The sequence below is a fragment of the Orcinus orca genome, chromosome 7 (assembly GCF_937001465.1).
Source record: "Orcinus orca chromosome 7, mOrcOrc1.1, whole genome shotgun sequence".
NCBI classification, from domain to species: domain Eukaryota; kingdom Metazoa; phylum Chordata; class Mammalia; order Artiodactyla; family Delphinidae; genus Orcinus; species Orcinus orca.
The window spans coordinates 115839954-115857512 of record NC_064565.1 but is presented as its reverse complement, the minus strand read 5'-3'; the positions used below and the strand labels follow the sequence as shown (position 1 = coordinate 115857512).

Sequence of the window (17559 nt, the reverse complement as noted above, 5' to 3'; positions counted from 1 at the left end):
CGTGGGCCCCTTTGCCTCCCCCCAAGGAAGGAGCCGCCGAGAAAGGTCAGACCTGCTGGGAGGAAGGAGCGGGGACGAGCGGGGAGGGCAGGGGGCCTGGCCTGGACGCCTGGCAGTGGCCGCGGGGACACACATCAGACGCCCTCGGGCCGGGGGGATGTCAGGGGGCCTGCCCACGAGCCCTCCCTTCAGGCCTTAAGTTTCAAAACCTGTTCTTCCCGGTGACACTGGAAGTCACAGACACACTTGTCCTTGCTCCACCTCCTTGTCTCGGAGGGAGAGGCCAGAAGGGGCCTGTCCCCCGCCCCGCCGGGTCCACCCGTGAAGCACCGCAGGTGGCTGGGGCCCCGGGAAGGGCATCTGAGGGCCTCTGGGGTCACCGGGCAGACAGGCTGGAACTGCTAACAAACCCTGGGGCCTCAGAGAAAGGGCACGTGGGGGGACAACATGCCGAGGCTGAGGGCCCAGGTGGGCCGAGCAGAGCAGGCCCAGGGCCTGGACAGGATGAGCTGACCTGCTGTCACCACGGTCAGTCTGTCACGTGAGAAGTTTAAGATACACACACACACACACACACACACACACACACACGTCCTCCAGACGCCGCGTATTTCATAACAATGTGATTATTTAACAGTTCTAGCTGTCCTTTCTTCCATCCCCAAGTGCGGGGGGCAGGTGAAGTGGGGAGAGGCTCAGAGGTGTGGCTGTTAACAGATCCAGTCATTTTTTATTTAAGTCAGTTTAAATAGCGTCACTGAAAGAGTACTTAAAGTTCATAATAAAAACAAAACTTTAAATTTTATGCTACTCCTTTGTAACACAGTATACAGTCACATTTTCTCAGCGATGAATTATAATTACATCTTGATACCTCGCTACAGAGACTGTCCATGACATCCTGCAAAGGACTAATGAGCTGTGTGCGTGTGTGCGCGCGCGTGTGTGTGTGAGACAGAATCTCTCTCTCACACACTCAGAATACAAGAGACAGTGGTGGGTGGACCCAGCCCTGCACACAAGGCCACCTGCCATCTGTCATGACCGTCACGGGCGCCCTCGGGACTCTAGCCCTAACCTCAGCCTCACCTGGCCCCTCCCCAGGACACAGCAGAACACGGCCCACCTCTGGGCCCCAGGGAATGAGAACCCTCACGCCCACCGGGATGCGGGCTTGGGGCACTCACAGGTCACACCTCACCTCTTCCTGAGCCCCCCTCCAAGCCCCCCTCCTGCAGGTGAGGAATGACCACGCCCAAGGCCAGAGCAAACACTCACCACTTTGAGCTCCGGGACGGATCGACTTAACGTCCATTCCTGGCTGTTCACAAAGGCATCTGTAAAACAGGAGGGTAAAAGGAAGTGAGATGCTGAACTTACCGAAGTGCAAGGTCGAGATACCCCCAAGGTGCCAGTTTTCAAACGGGAAGGACACCAAAGACGGTCCAGCCCACCCCTAGCATCACTTCCACCCAGAGAAGCTGAGATGTGCCTGGTTCACCCGGCTGTTCCGATTCCAATCCGTGTCCTGCCTCTTAAAACGTAACACACGCTCCAACAACTCCGAAGTCCTGCCCCAGCCCTGTAGGGCCCACCCTGCCCAGGGGTGTTAAGACCCTTCCTATCGCGAATGTGGGCAAGTGTGAGGACGAAGGAAGCTCCTGGCTTTCCTGGAAATGACCCTGTAGCCAGTGAACTTTGGGCCTTTTGGGTTTTCACTAAAATACTCACTTGCCTGAAATCCCCCCAATAAAGTTATGGTAGGTGGTGGTTGGAAAATCCAAGTGTTTACAATACGACACTATGGTTTAGAAGACTTTCAAGCTGGAGTTTTGATACTCAGAAACATATTAGACACTGAAGATGTGTCAGACACTTGGGATGTGTCAGAAAGTCAAGGGGGAGGACTTCCCTGGTGGCGCAGTGGTTAAGAATCCGCCTGCCAATGCAGGGGACACGGGTTCAACCCCTGGTCCGGGAAGATCCCACATGCTGCGGAGCAACTAAGCCTGTGCATCACAACTACCGAGCCTGCACTCTAGAGCCTGTGAGCCACAACTACTGAGCCTGTGCGTCACAACTACTGAGCCTGTGCTCTAGAGCCGCGAGCTACAACTACTGAAGCCCACGCACCTAGAACCCGTGCTCCGCAACAAGAGATGCCACCGCACCGCAACGAAGAGTAGCCCCCACTTGCCGCAACTAGAGAAAGCCCGCGCACAGCAACGAAGACCCAACACAGCCAATAAATAAATAAATACTAAATAAATAAATACTAAATAAATAAAGTTATTAAAAAAGAGAGAGAGCGCGCTGTTGCTGTGCTTGTAACAACCCAAGGCTGGTTACGTACATTTGGATACATCCACGTAATGAAGGCTAAGTCGCCAACAAAATGTTTAAAACCCCAACGTACCAAAGTGCAGCCATCCCCAAGCTATAGGGGTGTGTGTGTGTGTGTGTGTGTGTGTGTGTGTGTGTGTGTGTGTGTGTGTGTGTGTGTGTGAGAGAGAGAGAGAGAGAGAGAAATACCCACACAAGCTTGTCCATGCTGAGAACACTTCTGGAAGGATTAAAAAAAACTTCACAGTTGCTGATCTAGGGTTAGGGAACCAGGTGGCCTGGGGACAAGGTAATGAAGAGATTTTCTTTTCATTGTCACCTTTTGGTACCTTCCACATTTTCTACCATCTGGCATGAAAAAAAAAATTCAATAATATAGTTTTTAATAACCTCAATAGGAAAACAAAGAGAGCAAAGTGGGAATTAAAATGAGCTCCATTCACTAATGCACGGCCGATATTTAAGCACATACCACCAAAGATTATGCTTATCACAAGTATTACATATTCATTATAAATTAAGCAGGGCTCCATTAAAGAAAGACGCGTATTATATAAACACTGCAACAATGTGTGTGGTGCCTTTTTACTTGCAAACATATCTTCCCTCGAATGGAATATATTTGTTTGTGGCAATTAGCTTAATAAAATTAATGCCTGATCTACCTGACCAGATTAATAAAATTAATGCTTGACTTAACCAGAAAAACACATCTTCAGTTTTTAAAGATTTACTTTAAAAATGTTCATCGCCTCCATCATTGCCCGGGCAGGACTGAATGCTGCCTCCCAAGAGGCTAAATGAAACACAACAAAGATGCAGCAGAAGACGTACACACCAGATACTCCTTCACTCTAGTCCTCTATGGATCGGGACCTTTCTGTGGGCTGGACTCCCTAAGTGGGAGTTACAGGGATGACAGTGCAGCCCCTCTGGAAGAGTTCATCACGGGGTGAGCAGGGTGGGGACCATGGCGACCAGACCAGCCGGCTGCTCTATTTAAGTCCCACGGTGCAGCAATCCTTAAAGGATAAACACACACGCGTCGGGGGCACACACCCAGCAGCCTGTGCGTGTGTGCGTGTATGGCAACGCGTGTATGGGAAAGCGTGTGCACGTGCACGTGTGTTCTCAGAGCAGCTAGAACCAAAAGTCACGGAAGATGTGTCTCATTTCAGAAGAGGCCATTCTGCGCTCCACTCAATTCCCCCACTTGGAGTAGAATAATCTTAAGAAAACACATCCCCATGTGCTTTTGAAATGCTACTGGACTTGAATTTAGAATAAAACACACCCAGTAAGTGCTGACTGACTGCTTTTAGCCTGTCGGGGACACTGAAGCCCCTTTAGCTGTCGTCACTGGGGGCCAGCATGCTGCGCGTCCTCTGTAATGACCCAATAGGGTTTAGGAAAAGAAGCCGGTTAGTCATTCCTGATCATTAACATGGCTCCACTTCAGGTTACATTTTATCTTTTCAATTTAAATCATAATAGTGAAAAGAAATTCTCAAAGAACACCAAGATTAGGGAACCTGAAGTAACAGGGAACTTCTATCAGGAGTGAAGAACCCAAACTATTAGCTTCTTCAACAGAAATCTGAAGGCAGTTGGAGAAAGAAAGTGACCTCCGCCCCCACCTCCACCCCCCGACCCCCCCATCTCCCCCACCCCCCCACCTCCAAAGCAGACTCAGGGACAGGGCCTAAGGACATAAGGGGAAGTTATCAGGATGGAGCAGGAAACCAAAACTGCTCAGCACTCGGGGGGAACTGTTAGGAATTTTAAGCAGAAATTCTCAGCCTAGTTATTCTGAGTTGACGACCAAAACGTGAAATTAAAGGAAAAGACACCAACTCCCTGCTGTCTCACTGGTGTGCCCACAGGTCACACGCATGGCATATTATTTTAGGACTTAAGAAAGGGAATTCTAAACAGTTAAATGTGGATGCCAATAGAATTCCTTCCTAGCTTAGCCCTATATTAAGATAAAGTCCAGCGAAGCTCAGACATGAAAATGCACTGTATCCACACGATGCACACTTTTTTTAAATACATTTGTTTATTTTATTTATTTTTATTTTTGGCTGCGTTGGGTCTTTGTTGTTGTGCACAGTCTTTCTCTAGTTGTGGCACGCAGGCTTCTCGCTGCGGTGGCTTCTCTTGTTGTGGAGCACAGGCTCTAGGCGCACAGGCTTCAGTAGTTGCGGCACGTGGGCTCAGTAGTTGTGGCTCGCCGTCTCTAGAGCACAGGCTCATTAATTGTGGCACACGGGCTTAGTTGCTCCGCAGCATGTGGGATCTTCCCAGACCAGGGCTCGAACCCGTGACCCCTGCATTGGCAGGCGGATTCTTAACCACTGCGCCACCAGGGAAGCCCACAATGCACACTCTTATGATGCTGAGCAAAGAGGAAGCTGCCAGACCTACACTTTCAAAGGCAAAGGTGCTTGGGGTTTGGACAATTCGTGCTAAGCCCCAAGAAAAATGAAATTCAAACCACCTGGGTCATCCCTTTACGGCGTCCTCAGCAGTTTCTTTGTCTTTACGATTCTGGTGACTGATGACGGAGCAGGCTGTGCACGTGGGGGGCGGGCATAAGGGGAATCTCTGTACCTCCCTCTCAATTTTGTTATAAACCTAAACTATTCTGAAAAAATAAGGTCTCAAAAAATGTAAACAAACATATATGTATATATACAAATACACGCATATATATAATATACATGCACATACACACAGACACACAATGAAATAAAGTGCCGAGCCCGGACCCTACCCTGCAGTGATGAGTAAAGTGCAGGTCGCGGAAGACGGCCGAGACAGAATGTATTTACAACACCACACTGTATTTATTCCTGTCTTGGTCCTAACACTGCTGACCACGCGGGTCACTGAGTGATAAACGTGTTTACACACACAGCGCTGCTGGAGAGCCAGCTCCTGGTGCCGCCCGGCCCGGGGGAGCCCTGAGAGCAGCGGGCAGCCTGGGCAGAGGACCGGGCTCCTGCAGATTCCAACCAGCCTCCACCCAGAGGCAGTCTTGACAAATGGAACCACACACCGTGCACCTGGACCACCAGGGTGTGGTCAGCTCTCCTTAGCATCCCGGAGACCCCCTCTTACTCCAAGCGGAGGGTGTGACTCGGGCTTTCTTAGGAAACCTGAAAGCGTGATGCAGGAGGAAAGCAGGGATTATACAAACACCAGGAGAAACCCTACTCTGGGCCAGTTCCACCTCCTCCAAGTAGACCTCCTTCCTCGTCCCCACTGGCCGCTGCTTGCTTCCCATGCCCACGGGCACCCCTGCCCCCGCATCCATCTGGTTTCGTCCTACTGAGGAGCAGGGTTGGCCCAGCTGGGCCTGCTGACCTGCAGGGTGAGGGCAAGCAGACGGCCTTCCACGGAGGGGCGCAGACATCCTGGAGCTGGAAATAAAAGCCACACAGCAGAGGAAGGAGCCTGGACCCTGCAGCGGCCCCCGATCCTGGCCGGCCTAGGGGCCCCTCACCGCACCCCCTACGCCCCAACACACTGGCGTGCACCCTGCTGTCCCTGAAACAGCCTGAACCCTCTTCCAGAGGACACGCACAGATCAACCCTTGACGGGGCTCCGGAAAGCATCGTAAGTGAATCCCAAAGAATCGCAAAGTCCCTTCCCGGTTCTTTTGAAGGAGACACAGTTATACAAAGGATGTGGGCTTATTTCAGAGAACAGCCTCTCTCCCCAGCAGCAGAGCTGCTTCTCTGAGCCCCTGGAGAAGAGCAAAGATGCAGCGAGGCCTTCTTTCTGGAACCTCCCTTTCCAGGACCACCTTCAGCCACGCCCTGGCTGCTCTCGGTGACAGGACAAGACCCTGGACCCCGAAGAATGCAAACAGCTCCTGACACCGACAGATGGGAGAACAGGCCTAAGACCGTCGGGGCAGGAGCCGCAGAAACAAACAAAACACAAATCCAGCGACAAAGCTACTCGGCTGTTATTTTTATTTTCACTCCCAGGAGGACTGTCTCCTTTCCCTCGCCTGGACTTTCTCAAAATGCATCCTGACTACAAACTCCCTTCAGTCTCCGCCTGCTAAGAACACTGAGGGACTCAGCTCTGGTCTGTTTCCAAAATTATTCATATGCAGAACCGCACATTTAACCAGGAAATGTAAGGCCCTCATTTTACTACACACACAATAGGCGCTCTGACTCGAAAGCCCTTGAAAGCCGTAATCGCTCCCTTTTTTAACGACCCCTCAGACCAGAGACAGAACAGATGGGGTGGGGGTGGAGGGCAGGGACCTGACTCCCAGCTGCTTAACTAGCAACTTGCTGCCCATGGGGGATCACGGACAAATCACCTAATTCCTAAATGCTAGGAACACAGGTGAAGAAATGGTCCAGCGAATAGACAAAATCATAGTGCACTTTACACTGCGTAGAAAGCCCCCCGTTTTCCCCTTGGTGCTACTGTATTATTTTGTATTATTACAGCACCAACTCTTCCACTCTCTTGATTTGATATATCAAAAGCCAAAAATTCAAGTCTTAAAACTGATAGGATTTTGCAAAGTAGCCCAAAAAAAAAGAAAAAAAAGAGTACTTCTTGTCCTTCAGCATTTTCCTCCAATACCTCGGAGTTTATTTAATTGCAGGGCATGCAGATGGCCACAGACTACATTAACCTCTGGGTTCCAGCAATAACCAGGAACCCTGCGTTAAGATCTACCAGGGAGATTACCCATTCATTACTCCATTTCCGCTGAGCCTGGACCAAGCAGTTACACTCTGACATTCAGAAAAGCATCAAAGCTGTGGTTGGACTTCCTTCTTGTGCACTTCATGTCAAAAATGAGCAACATGGGGCTTCCCTGGTGGCGCAGTGGTTAAGAGTCCGCCTGCCGACGCAGGGGACACAGGTTCGTGCCCCAGTCCGGGAAGATCCCACATGCCACGGAGCGGCTGGGCCCGTGAACCATGGCCGCTGAGCCTGCGCGTCCGAAGCCTGTGCTCCGCAACGGGAGAGGCCACAACAGTGCGACGCCCGCGTACCGCAAAAAAAAAAAAAAAAAAAAAAAAAGAGGAACTTGAGAATAAACACAGCAATCTACTGGCGTAAGAGTACACCTCGATGAAAATGATTGATTATGAAGGACAATCTTAGCAGCCTATCTGGTAGGGGGACTAAAATCCTAATAAAAAGGGATGTGTTTTATTTTCTCCTTGTATTCCTGCCCTGAACAAGAGAGTGAAAGACTTTTCAGGAGCATAGAAATCAGAATGAATAAAAAGCATAAGTCTTCTTTACAAAATCAAATCAAATCTCTTTTGCAATACAGGCAAACGAGGCCATTCTTCCATCACAATGAATCTGGTCTGGAGACAAATGGTTTCAGTGATTACAAACAAACAAACACCTCAGAAGGAAAACTGCCCTCAGTGCGCATGACTTCACCACTGTCTATGCAACGAGGATCAACCCTGCACAGGCCCGGATGAACGAAGCGCAGAGAGAAAACAGCAGAGAGTCTCAGCGACGTTTACAACTGAGCCTGTGATACTGATGACCGTCCCCTGAGCACTGCTGTGACCCAGGCTCACCTGATGCCACGGCAGCATGGGGACAGGCTCTCACTGCTCCGGGCTGCCCGGTGCTGCTGGAGAGGGGCGGTCCCTTGTGAAAGGTCAGGCCAGCAAATGCCTCCCTCTTCACCTGCTGTGTTCCCCCAGGTGTGCTCCTCGCCCCACCCTGCCCCAGACTCACCTGGGACACCTGGCAAAGCTGGCAACAGGTGAACGTCAGCCGGGACCCATCCTATCCGAACTTCAAAGTCCGCATCGCTAACCAGCTCTCTCCGCTTTCCAAACTTTGCTAAGCAGATGCGACCAATGTAAAATTCCAATGTCAGGGATTCACACCACGGACTGTGGGAGCCCTGCTTCTCCCACCTGGCCCCAGCTGTCCTAATGTCCAGGACCCCAGAGGAGCACAGGGAACTCGGCACGGGGAGCCAGAAGCCACGGGCTGACAGTGGCCTCCACCTTCTTGGGTGACTTTCCGAGTCTCTCTGACACTGTGTTTCCGCACCGGTAGAGTGGAAGTCCTTCCCCTCCACTCGAAGAGATGATGTAATCCCCTCTGCTAGCAAAGGGCCCAATCCCCACAGTGGAAGCCCTCCTACGGCCTTTGTGGGTGTGATCAAGGAGCAAAGCTGCTGGTACCCCATTGCCTGGGTCCCGCAGCCTCTGGGGTGGACACAGGCCACCTGAGTGCACTGCCTGTGTTGGGACCACAGGTGAGCCCGAAATAGCACGGGGCCCGAAAAGGCCTCATCAAGCCATCGAGCCACAAGTTATTAGCTATCGGCATTCAAAGCAAGCCATTAACTCTAAAGTGAGTAAGACCCGCTAAAAGGTACTGCCGGTTAGTTTCGATCCCAGGCCAATTTATATTACATTGAACCTCCTGGAATTGTCATTTTGTCGGTCAGAAGTGGCTGAGTAGCAATTTCATGTGGTTCACGCTATAGCACGTGAGAATGCAAGAGGAAAGAAATGTATCCATGTGGCACGATGACTCATATATAGCAAAAACTCTGCAGGGCTCTAAAAGAATCCTGAATTCACTGTCTCTCAGCAAAAAACAAAAGAATCAAAGGAACACAACCAGGGGGCTATCGTAAACCAAGAGATCTCTCAATGGACGTGAACTGAGACCATAAAGCCCCACGTCCTGGGCCCCCATCTTGGCAGCAGGAGAACCTGGCTAAGGACCAGGGAAGGGCCAGCGTCGCTCCTGCTGAGGCCCCCGTCTCCACAGCTGTGTCCTTCCTCGGGGTCTTTCGCGATCGGCTCCCAGCACCCCTCGCTAGACAAGGGCGCTCGTCTTCAAGCACACTAACCCAGCCCCCCTCTGGCTCCTGGGCTCACTCCCCAGCAGAGCTACGGGCTCATTTCTTCCTCCAAATTCTCACGCAGAAGCACAGCACGTGGCCACGATTAGACCGTTACGGTCTCTCCTTCCCCCGCAATCCCGTTTGGATCCAGTGGCCACTAATACAGGTTCCAAACAAACCTCCCGAAATTATATTTAAGGGTTAAAAAAAGGGACCCTGAAATCGCAGGTGACTTTTTAAAAACTACATATTATCTCCGGGATTGAGATGTTTGTTTGAAACCTTAAATTTCACAAGAAGTTTTTTTTTAATATTCTTTTTAGCAACAGAAAAGTGAAATAGCATTTATTTTTAGTTTAAAGCATTCAGAATCCCAAAATATAAAGGGAAACAACAATGGGAAAAAGGAAGCACAGCCCCCGAGAACAGAAGCACTGGAGGAGACCAGGGCTCCCGTTGGGCCTCGTTTCTGTGCTGAGACAGGAAACGCATGTCCCTAATAAAATAAGAAATCCATTTCAATGCAGCAGGGAAGAGCCACACTGCAAACTGGTTAATACATTAATACACTGATGACTCTCAACTGGAGGGTTTACCAGAAGCTCACTGGCACAGTTTTCCGTAGGGTGATTTAATTTCTTATTTGAAAATCCCTGAGTCTCTCTAAGAAATGGAATAAACCATAAACCCTTGGGATACAAGATTCATTCCAGGCTTGCCTGGAAGTTCAAGTTGCTTTCCAGTGACCTCAAAGACCCAGAAACCAGTCTCCCACCCACACGTTCCCTGACAGCATCCAACCCCTACTCCTAAGATGCTCCCAGGGCAAGGTGACGCACGCCAGGCCACCAAGACGCCCCCAATCCCACCACCGCAGACACGACCAAGGGCTGGCGATCCCAAGCATCTTCCTTCCCCCGAGCCCTGACGTGACTCGGAATCCTTCTCCACGAGACCAGCCTCTAAGGGGATCCTTTCTCTTCTGCCTAAGGAGCGCCCAAGGCAAACGATGCCTGCCCAGATGAGGTCCAGGGGACGTGCGAGCTTCTAACTCCTCAGAGCATGGCTGACTCCCTTCCCTGCCTTTCCCCCGATGGCGTTCCTGCATGCTGCCTAGAGCACCTTGCTGCAGAGCTCTCTGAGAACACCACTGCTACGCTGGGTGTGTGAAAAACGGCTTGAAAGACTCGTGTCTGAGGATAAGGAGAGTAGAGGGTGTGAGGATTTGAGAATGGAGAGGAAGAAAACGTTCCTTTCCTCCTTCAAGTATGAAAACTGATGCCTCTGCAGCCCAGAGGGGGAGCAGGGCCGCCTATAGAGGACCCTTCTGTGCGGCCCTGACAGCTCTGTGTTTCGTATTTCCTTCAGAAGGACGAGCACTTCATTAGCTGACGCCGCTCCAGAGTAGTTTATTCACAAACAACACAGCAATCCAAAAAGCTGTGCAACCTGACTCCATCCGATTTCTGTTCCACGGTCATAAACCCAGGGCGACGGTGGTTCTGCTGCAGATGTCTTTCTAGAGCAGGCTTTGCATCCCCAAACAGGATAACCCTATGGTCCTCGCTCTGGTTAACCCAACAGACATCATGTAAGCATTTCCACGCAAACAGACAACAGGCCGGTCTCCAAGCTGAAGTTAGGGGCCTTCTATCAACACCAAAGTTCCTAAAAGAACCACTCTCGGGGGAATGTGAATTGGTGCAGCCACTGTGGAGAACAGTACGGAGGTTCCTCAGAAAACTAAAAACAGCATTACCATATGACCCAGCGGTCCCATTCCTGGGCATATGCCCAGACAAAACTATAATTCAGAAAGATACACGCGCCCCTATGATCATAGCAGCACTAATATTTACAATAGCCAAGACAGGAAAACAATCTAAATGTCCATCAACAGATGAATGGATAAAGATGTGGTGTGTATGTATGTATGTTACACACACACATACACACACACACACACACACACACACACACACACACACACAATGGAATATTACGCAGCCATCAAAAAGAATGAAATAATGCCATTTGCAGCCACGTGGATGGGCCTAGAGATTATCATACTAAGCAAAGTACCAGTAAGTCAGAAAGAGAAAGACAAATACCATATGATATCATTTATAAGTGGAATCTAAAATATGACACAAATGAACATATCTATGAAACAGAAACAGACTCATAGACATAGAGAACAGACTGTGGTTGATGGGCAGGGGGGATGGTTGCAGGCGGAAGGAATGGGAGTTTGGGATTAGCAGACACAAACTATTATACATACGTGTAGGATGGGTAAACAACAAGGTCCTCCTGTAGAGCACGGGAAACTCTATTCAATATTCTGTGACAAGCCGTATGGAAAAGAATATGAAAAAGAATATATATACCACATAGGAAATGTTCAACCTGGACTTTATGAGGACTTACAGCTGAGCCCTGGGTAAGAGCTTCTGTAAGTGGGAAGATTAACAAGAAGTTCGAAGTGATGGCTGGTGTGATTAATAATTGTGAGACAGTAACACTGGCTGCCACACTAGGGTCCTGAGACAAGGACCCTCAGAACATACGGAGCCCCACCACTAAAAGGCCACCTCATGGCCAAGGACACACAGCCTCCTGGCGCATCTAAGCAGTGGCAAAATGTTGTCATCTCAGACCAAAGTCAGAATCCTACATTTTGAAAAGATTTTAAATGGTAAACAGACTTTAAGGAGTCTTTAAAACATTTTAACACCTACAATGAAATTGCCGAGTCTTTGAAAATGAAAATGTTTAAATGAGGACGTTTTACGAAAAGGTGTGAGCCAGAAATTGCCAGACAAAATAAAATCGGCAGGTTAAATTCACAGCCGTTTTTCTGAGATAGGTTACAGCTGTTTTTCTTATTGAAGTCTGAGTCAACACATGAATTAAAAGGTAATTTTTAAAAAAATACTTATTATTTATTTTGGCCGCACTGCGTCTTAGTTGCGGCATGCGGCATCTAGCTCCCTGACCAGGGATCGAACCCGGGGCCCCTGCATTGGGAGCGCACAGTCTTACCCACTAGGCCGCCAGGGACGCCCCAAAAGGTAATCACTACTATGCAGCTTAGATGTTGCTGGTGGGCAACAACCACTTTATTTGTGAAAGTTAAGACAAAGCTGAAAGAAGAAAATTTCCCTGGTTAAAATAAATCCTGGAAAAAAACAGAGATGGCTTAGATATTTACAATTCATAGGCTGCACTTCTGTCAGTCCTGTGCTGGATATAACTGAGCCCGACAGTTTTAATTTCATAAAGAATTGCAAACAGTCAGTAATACTTTTTACTTCTTGGTGCAATCAATGTTTATAATAAGGGATGGCTTGGTAACAGATGACAATGAATCCGGAAGATGACTACAGAATGAGCAGGCAGAATTAACTCTTTCCCTGCTGCCCCTGAATTTTGTCTAAAAAAACTGTAAGGTTGGTGGACAAGCAGAAGCCACATGGCCAGCGGGGCCCAGGACCACACAAGCCCCGCCGCAGGGGCAAAAGGCACAGAGCCCGCTCTGCGTCGGTTACCACGGCCTGCCCATCGCCGTCGGAGAATCAGCATTCCATGCGGGACGGCAGGCATCACAGGGGTGTGTGGCATGGATGTGCTCAGCCACTTCCGAGCTGCTTCACAAGGACTAACCGCACGAGACAGGAGACAGTAGCCAGCACTTCTCCAGCTGGAGGTGGGAACGCCTGCTTCCAGGAAGCAAGTCAGTTAGCCGCTTCGGGCCCCCATCCCTTCCCCTGTAAGACACGAGGGCTGCATCTGGTCCCTTTGGCCCTCACGGCCTAGAATCTTCTCTTCCAGGACCTCCTTCCACGCAGACCCACGGCGAGCTGGTGCTAAGGGCAGGCCCAGCCCCTCTCCATTTAATGGGCCTGCGCTGACCAAAAGGGAGGTTTCAGAGACCCTGGTTTCTCGACACAGCCTCATAATGGCCTTTGGCTAATATAACCCTTGACTTAACGTCGATAAAAGCAAATCAAAACAAAAAGAGCTGGGATATTTCTCTTTATAAGGTGGAAACAGGGCTCATCTTGAGTTAGCATGAATGATTTTTCCCACAAATAGGTCTGCAGACCTTGCACAGGAAATGGGTGGTGATTTCACGGTGCCGCTACCAATTCTGCGGCTGCATTACAAGATTAAAATAAATACTGCACATTAGGTTGTAATGTCCAGCAAATCTAATCACGATCTTGGTAGAAGGTCCGTTGAGTCAGCTGAAAAACACGGATCGATGTCTCCTCCCTGTGGGCCCGGTCCAGGGCCTCCTGTCTGAGAGACAAGGATGCGGACTGCCGAGTGCAGAGATGAAGGCCCACCTCCATCGTCACACCTGTGTGTCCACCGTGCACTTCAGGAGCTGCACGGCTTCTGGGCCCCTCTGTCACTGACATTCAGGGTCAGTACTGGTCACGAGCAGTGGATGAAAAATTGGAAAACAGCAACTGTGCCAACTCTCTCTGCACTGGTCAGGGCAGTGGCCGTCGCTGTACTGCTGACCCTGGCAACCCCGCCCCACACGCACGCACCATCTCAGCCCTCCCCTGTTCTCAGCACAGAAGAATTTCCAGTGGTTATACACAGAAAGGGATCAAAACCTGAAGTCCACAACAGAGGGGCTGGCGACGGTCAAACCCGCCATCTGCATCCGGCCTGACGATGCTGCCCAGCATCTGCGCAAGACCCACCTCGGTCCCCTGCTTGAGAAGCTCCTGGGGAAGACAGCCACCACCACCCTGCTCCTCTCCTCTGCTCCCCGGGCTGGGTGCCCAGCGGTCCCGTCACACACATGCACCTGCGGGACTCGCCACCCACTCTTATCTCTCTCCCCAGCAAGGCGCCCCGCTGCACCTCACCCTGTGCCCTGATCAGCTCCAATTCACACGGAACAGGCATGGCTGTAACGGTATGTAGGCTCGGGTGCAGACTGCACAAAATACAAAATCTGCCTTTGCGTGGAAAAGCCCCAGGGCAGATGACGTGCGATATGCTGAGCACAGAGACAGGGTCACAGGACGTGTCACCTCAGCCCACAGTTGGGCACCAGGTAATTAATGAGTGAGCTCGACAGCACATAAACCACCTCAAGGAAGGCTGTCTGGAATGACAGCCGCTGCTGTGAGGTTAGTTGGGTTATTATCTCTAGGAGGAAGAGGCAGGGGGATCTTTTCGCTTTTACTGATTTTGGTCCTGTTTTAATTCCTTACCATGGGCAGGTATTATCTTTGTAATGAGAAAAGGTGTAGAGATACTTTCTTCATAAAGGGCTGGTTCCTCTTTACGCTTCTAACAACCAGAGGAGCGTGAGGTGAGTCACCCACGTGGTCATCAAGGTAGCACAGGAGGAAGGCTTTCAATGTCAGCCTCACTATCTAAGCATCGAACTAGGGAGAAACACAAGGAGACGGTCCCCCTTACTTCCAGACTTCTCAGTCCTCAGACTGTGACTGTCAGAGATCCTTAGGTGGTTCTGAAGTTACGAGGTCCATTCAGTAGTAAAAGAATGGACATGGGCTTCCCTGGTGGCGCAGTGGTTGAGAGTCCGCCTGCCGATGCAGGGGACACGGGTTCGTGCCCCGGTCTGGGAAGATCCCACATGCCGCGGTGCAGCTGGGCCCGTGAGCCATGGCCGCTGAGCCTGCATGTCCAGAGCCTGTGCTCCGCAACGGGAGAGGCCACAGCAGTGAGAGGCCCGCCTACCGCAAAAAACAAACAAACAAACAAACAAACAAAAGAATGGACGTGAAATTCTACGTGTATGTATGTATATTCATTCCCCAACTCTGGGGGGGGCTGCCCGTCATCCCCGCCCATCACACCGCGCAAAGCCACGGCGGAAACTCATCCTGCACAGGGAGGCCTGTGTCAACGCCACACAGGTTAAACGGGGAGGAAGAAACCTGAGTCCCCACGCATCCTGGCCGTTCATCCTCTACATCTGAGCTGTGTTTGCTTTCTAATTACACACGGCCTCTCGGGAGGGAAGGAGTCCCATGTGGACACAAACAAGGCAGGTGTGCAGTAACAGCAGGACACCTCGCCAGAGGGCTGGAGAAGATGCTGAGCAAGGTGAAAGGAACAAATGCCCCTGTGAAGCCAGAAGATGCACAGAAAGGAGCTTCCAGATACCTTTATTCCTTATTCTTTACGTCACTACACTTAAAGCTAAGCACATGGTCGCCTTCTAGAATCAGGCATGATTTCTGTTACTTTCTATGAAACATTCATGATACGTTCTGCAAAATCAGTAGGCATCCAAACTGTCTCGTTTCCCAAACAGAAAAGCCATTACTTCCCAACTGCTGGGGAGCAACTCACAGGATCTGCTACTACTTCATAGGAACCTGGATCATTTCCGGCAGAGACAGAATTTTCTGCGTGTGAAGAAAAGCTAAGTAAGATCAGTTCTCAGTTAACTCTTCTATTTAATTTCTACATCCTCCTATAAGAAGCAAGTACAACTGCTTCTGATGTCTTTTTTTTTTTTTTAATTTTTGGCTGCGTTGGGTCTTTGTTGCTGCACGCAGGCTTTCTCTAGTTGCGGCGGGCGGGGGCTGCTCTTCGTTGCGGTGCGCGGGCTTCTCATTGCGGTGGCTTCTCTTGCGGAGCACAGGCTCTAGGCGCGCAGGCTTCAGTAGTTGTGGCACGCGGGCTCAGTAGTTGTGGCTCGCCGGCTCTAGGGTGCAGGCTCAGCAGTTGTGGTGCACGGGCTCAGTAGTTGTGGCTCAAGGGCTCTAGAGCACAGGCTCACTAGTTGTGGCTCACGGACTCGAGAGCACAGGCTCACTAGTTGTGGTGCACGGGCTTAGTTGCTCCGCGGCATGTGGGATCTTCCCGGACCAGGGCTCGAACCCGTTTCCCCTGCATTGGCAGGAGGATTCTTAACCACTGCACCACCAGGGAAGTCCTCTGATGCCCTTTTAACAAGCGTTTCTGACAAAACCTTCACGTGACCATGGAGGGCGGCAGCCCCGGGGTCTGGCCGTGGGGAGTGTTGGTGGCTGACTGCCTCCTGATTCTGATACAGTGGCCGAAGAGAGCATCGTAACCCAAGCACCCAGCCCCTGGACGGCTGACCACGGACGGGTACCAGGCATAAAGGCCTGGCCCGCTTACCTGACCTGGACAACTCTGGGAACTGTCCCAGCTCCAAAGTCCCTGCCCTGCCCACCTCCTCAGGGTGCCCGAACCCCGTGGGGGGACTGCTCTGCAGCCGGGCAGCCTGACCTCCCCCACGGTGGGCGCCAAGAGCACACAGGCCTCAGGGGATACTGATGCTGCCCGCCTCCTGGAGGCTGCTTCCTTGAGGAGCTGGCCTCCAGCAAGGGCCTTACGCAACAGCAACGGCCGCAGGGCGTGACGGGGTGCCCACCAGGAAGGCCCCCAGATCACGGAGCCAGACCTGGGGAGCATTTTCTCACGCTCCGCCGACCATGCTGGGTCACAGGTGCCTCTCTGCTCGTGGCACCCCGCCAGTCCCAACCCAGCCGCCAACTCCGGGGCATACCGTGCACTCATCTCGGGAGCCGGGCAGCACCAAGGACCAGGGCGCGCCCTCGGCCAACTCCAACCTGACCCCGCCCTCAGAAAGCCTCTGTCTAGGGCAGAAGACCAATGAGTCCACAGACAGGTCTGGAAGGCCAGCCCGTGATGCCAGCAGGATGTACAGGGACCCAGGAAAGGGACGGGGGAGGAGGTCCGGGGCAGGCAGTCAGGAAGGGGGCTCGGAGGCGCTGGCATTTAAGCCTGGGGCCTGGAGGACGGGGTACAGCCAGGGGAAGAGCAGGCGGCCGGGGGCGGGCAACTGAGGAAAGGGCGGGGGCGGGAGCAGGACGGAGTGTGGCTCGATCCTGGGGTGGAGGACAGAGTGCGGGTCTTCTCCTCATGGGAGTGAAGTCGCCTGGCCTCTAAGGGTGAGAAGATGATACAGGAGTCATACTTTCTGGCTGGTGAGAGACCCGCTGGGAAGGGCTGGCGGCGAGGCCCCTCCCTCCTGCTCTCTGCAGGCCCAGGCGGTGGAGGTCTGGGAGAAGGCAGAGGGAAGGGAGGGAGAGGTAGCGCTCCCAGGACCGCTGAGGGACCAGATGCAGGAGGGGAAGGCCAGGTGCCTGGCTGGAGGGGCAGAGGGAAGGTGGGTGCCGCGTGCTGATATGGGAGAGGGGCCAGAGGCCCAGGCGGGGTTGGGGCAGGGGGCACCTCCGTGGAGACGTCCACACGTACTGCGCACGAGGGGCCCAGCCCAGGTGGGTGCCTGCCGGGAAGCCCCGTGTGTGTGGCTCTGGCTACGTAAAACATCTTCTAC

At 51.7% G+C, this 17559-nt stretch overlaps 1 protein-coding gene across 14 annotated transcripts in view; it reads right to left on the bottom strand.

The window, feature by feature from the left end:
* AGAP1 (ArfGAP with GTPase domain, ankyrin repeat and PH domain 1) overlaps positions 1–17559 on the bottom strand; it is a 550828-nt gene that overhangs the window by 365924 nt on the left and 167345 nt on the right. For all 14 annotated transcript variants that reach the window (XM_033424652.2, XM_033424661.2, XM_012533195.3 and 11 more), the window contains exon 2: positions 1279–1337. In XM_033424652.2, the coding sequence (XP_033280543.1) occupies positions 1279–1337 (59 nt within the window). The remainder of the gene's footprint in view (positions 1–1278; positions 1338–17559) is intronic.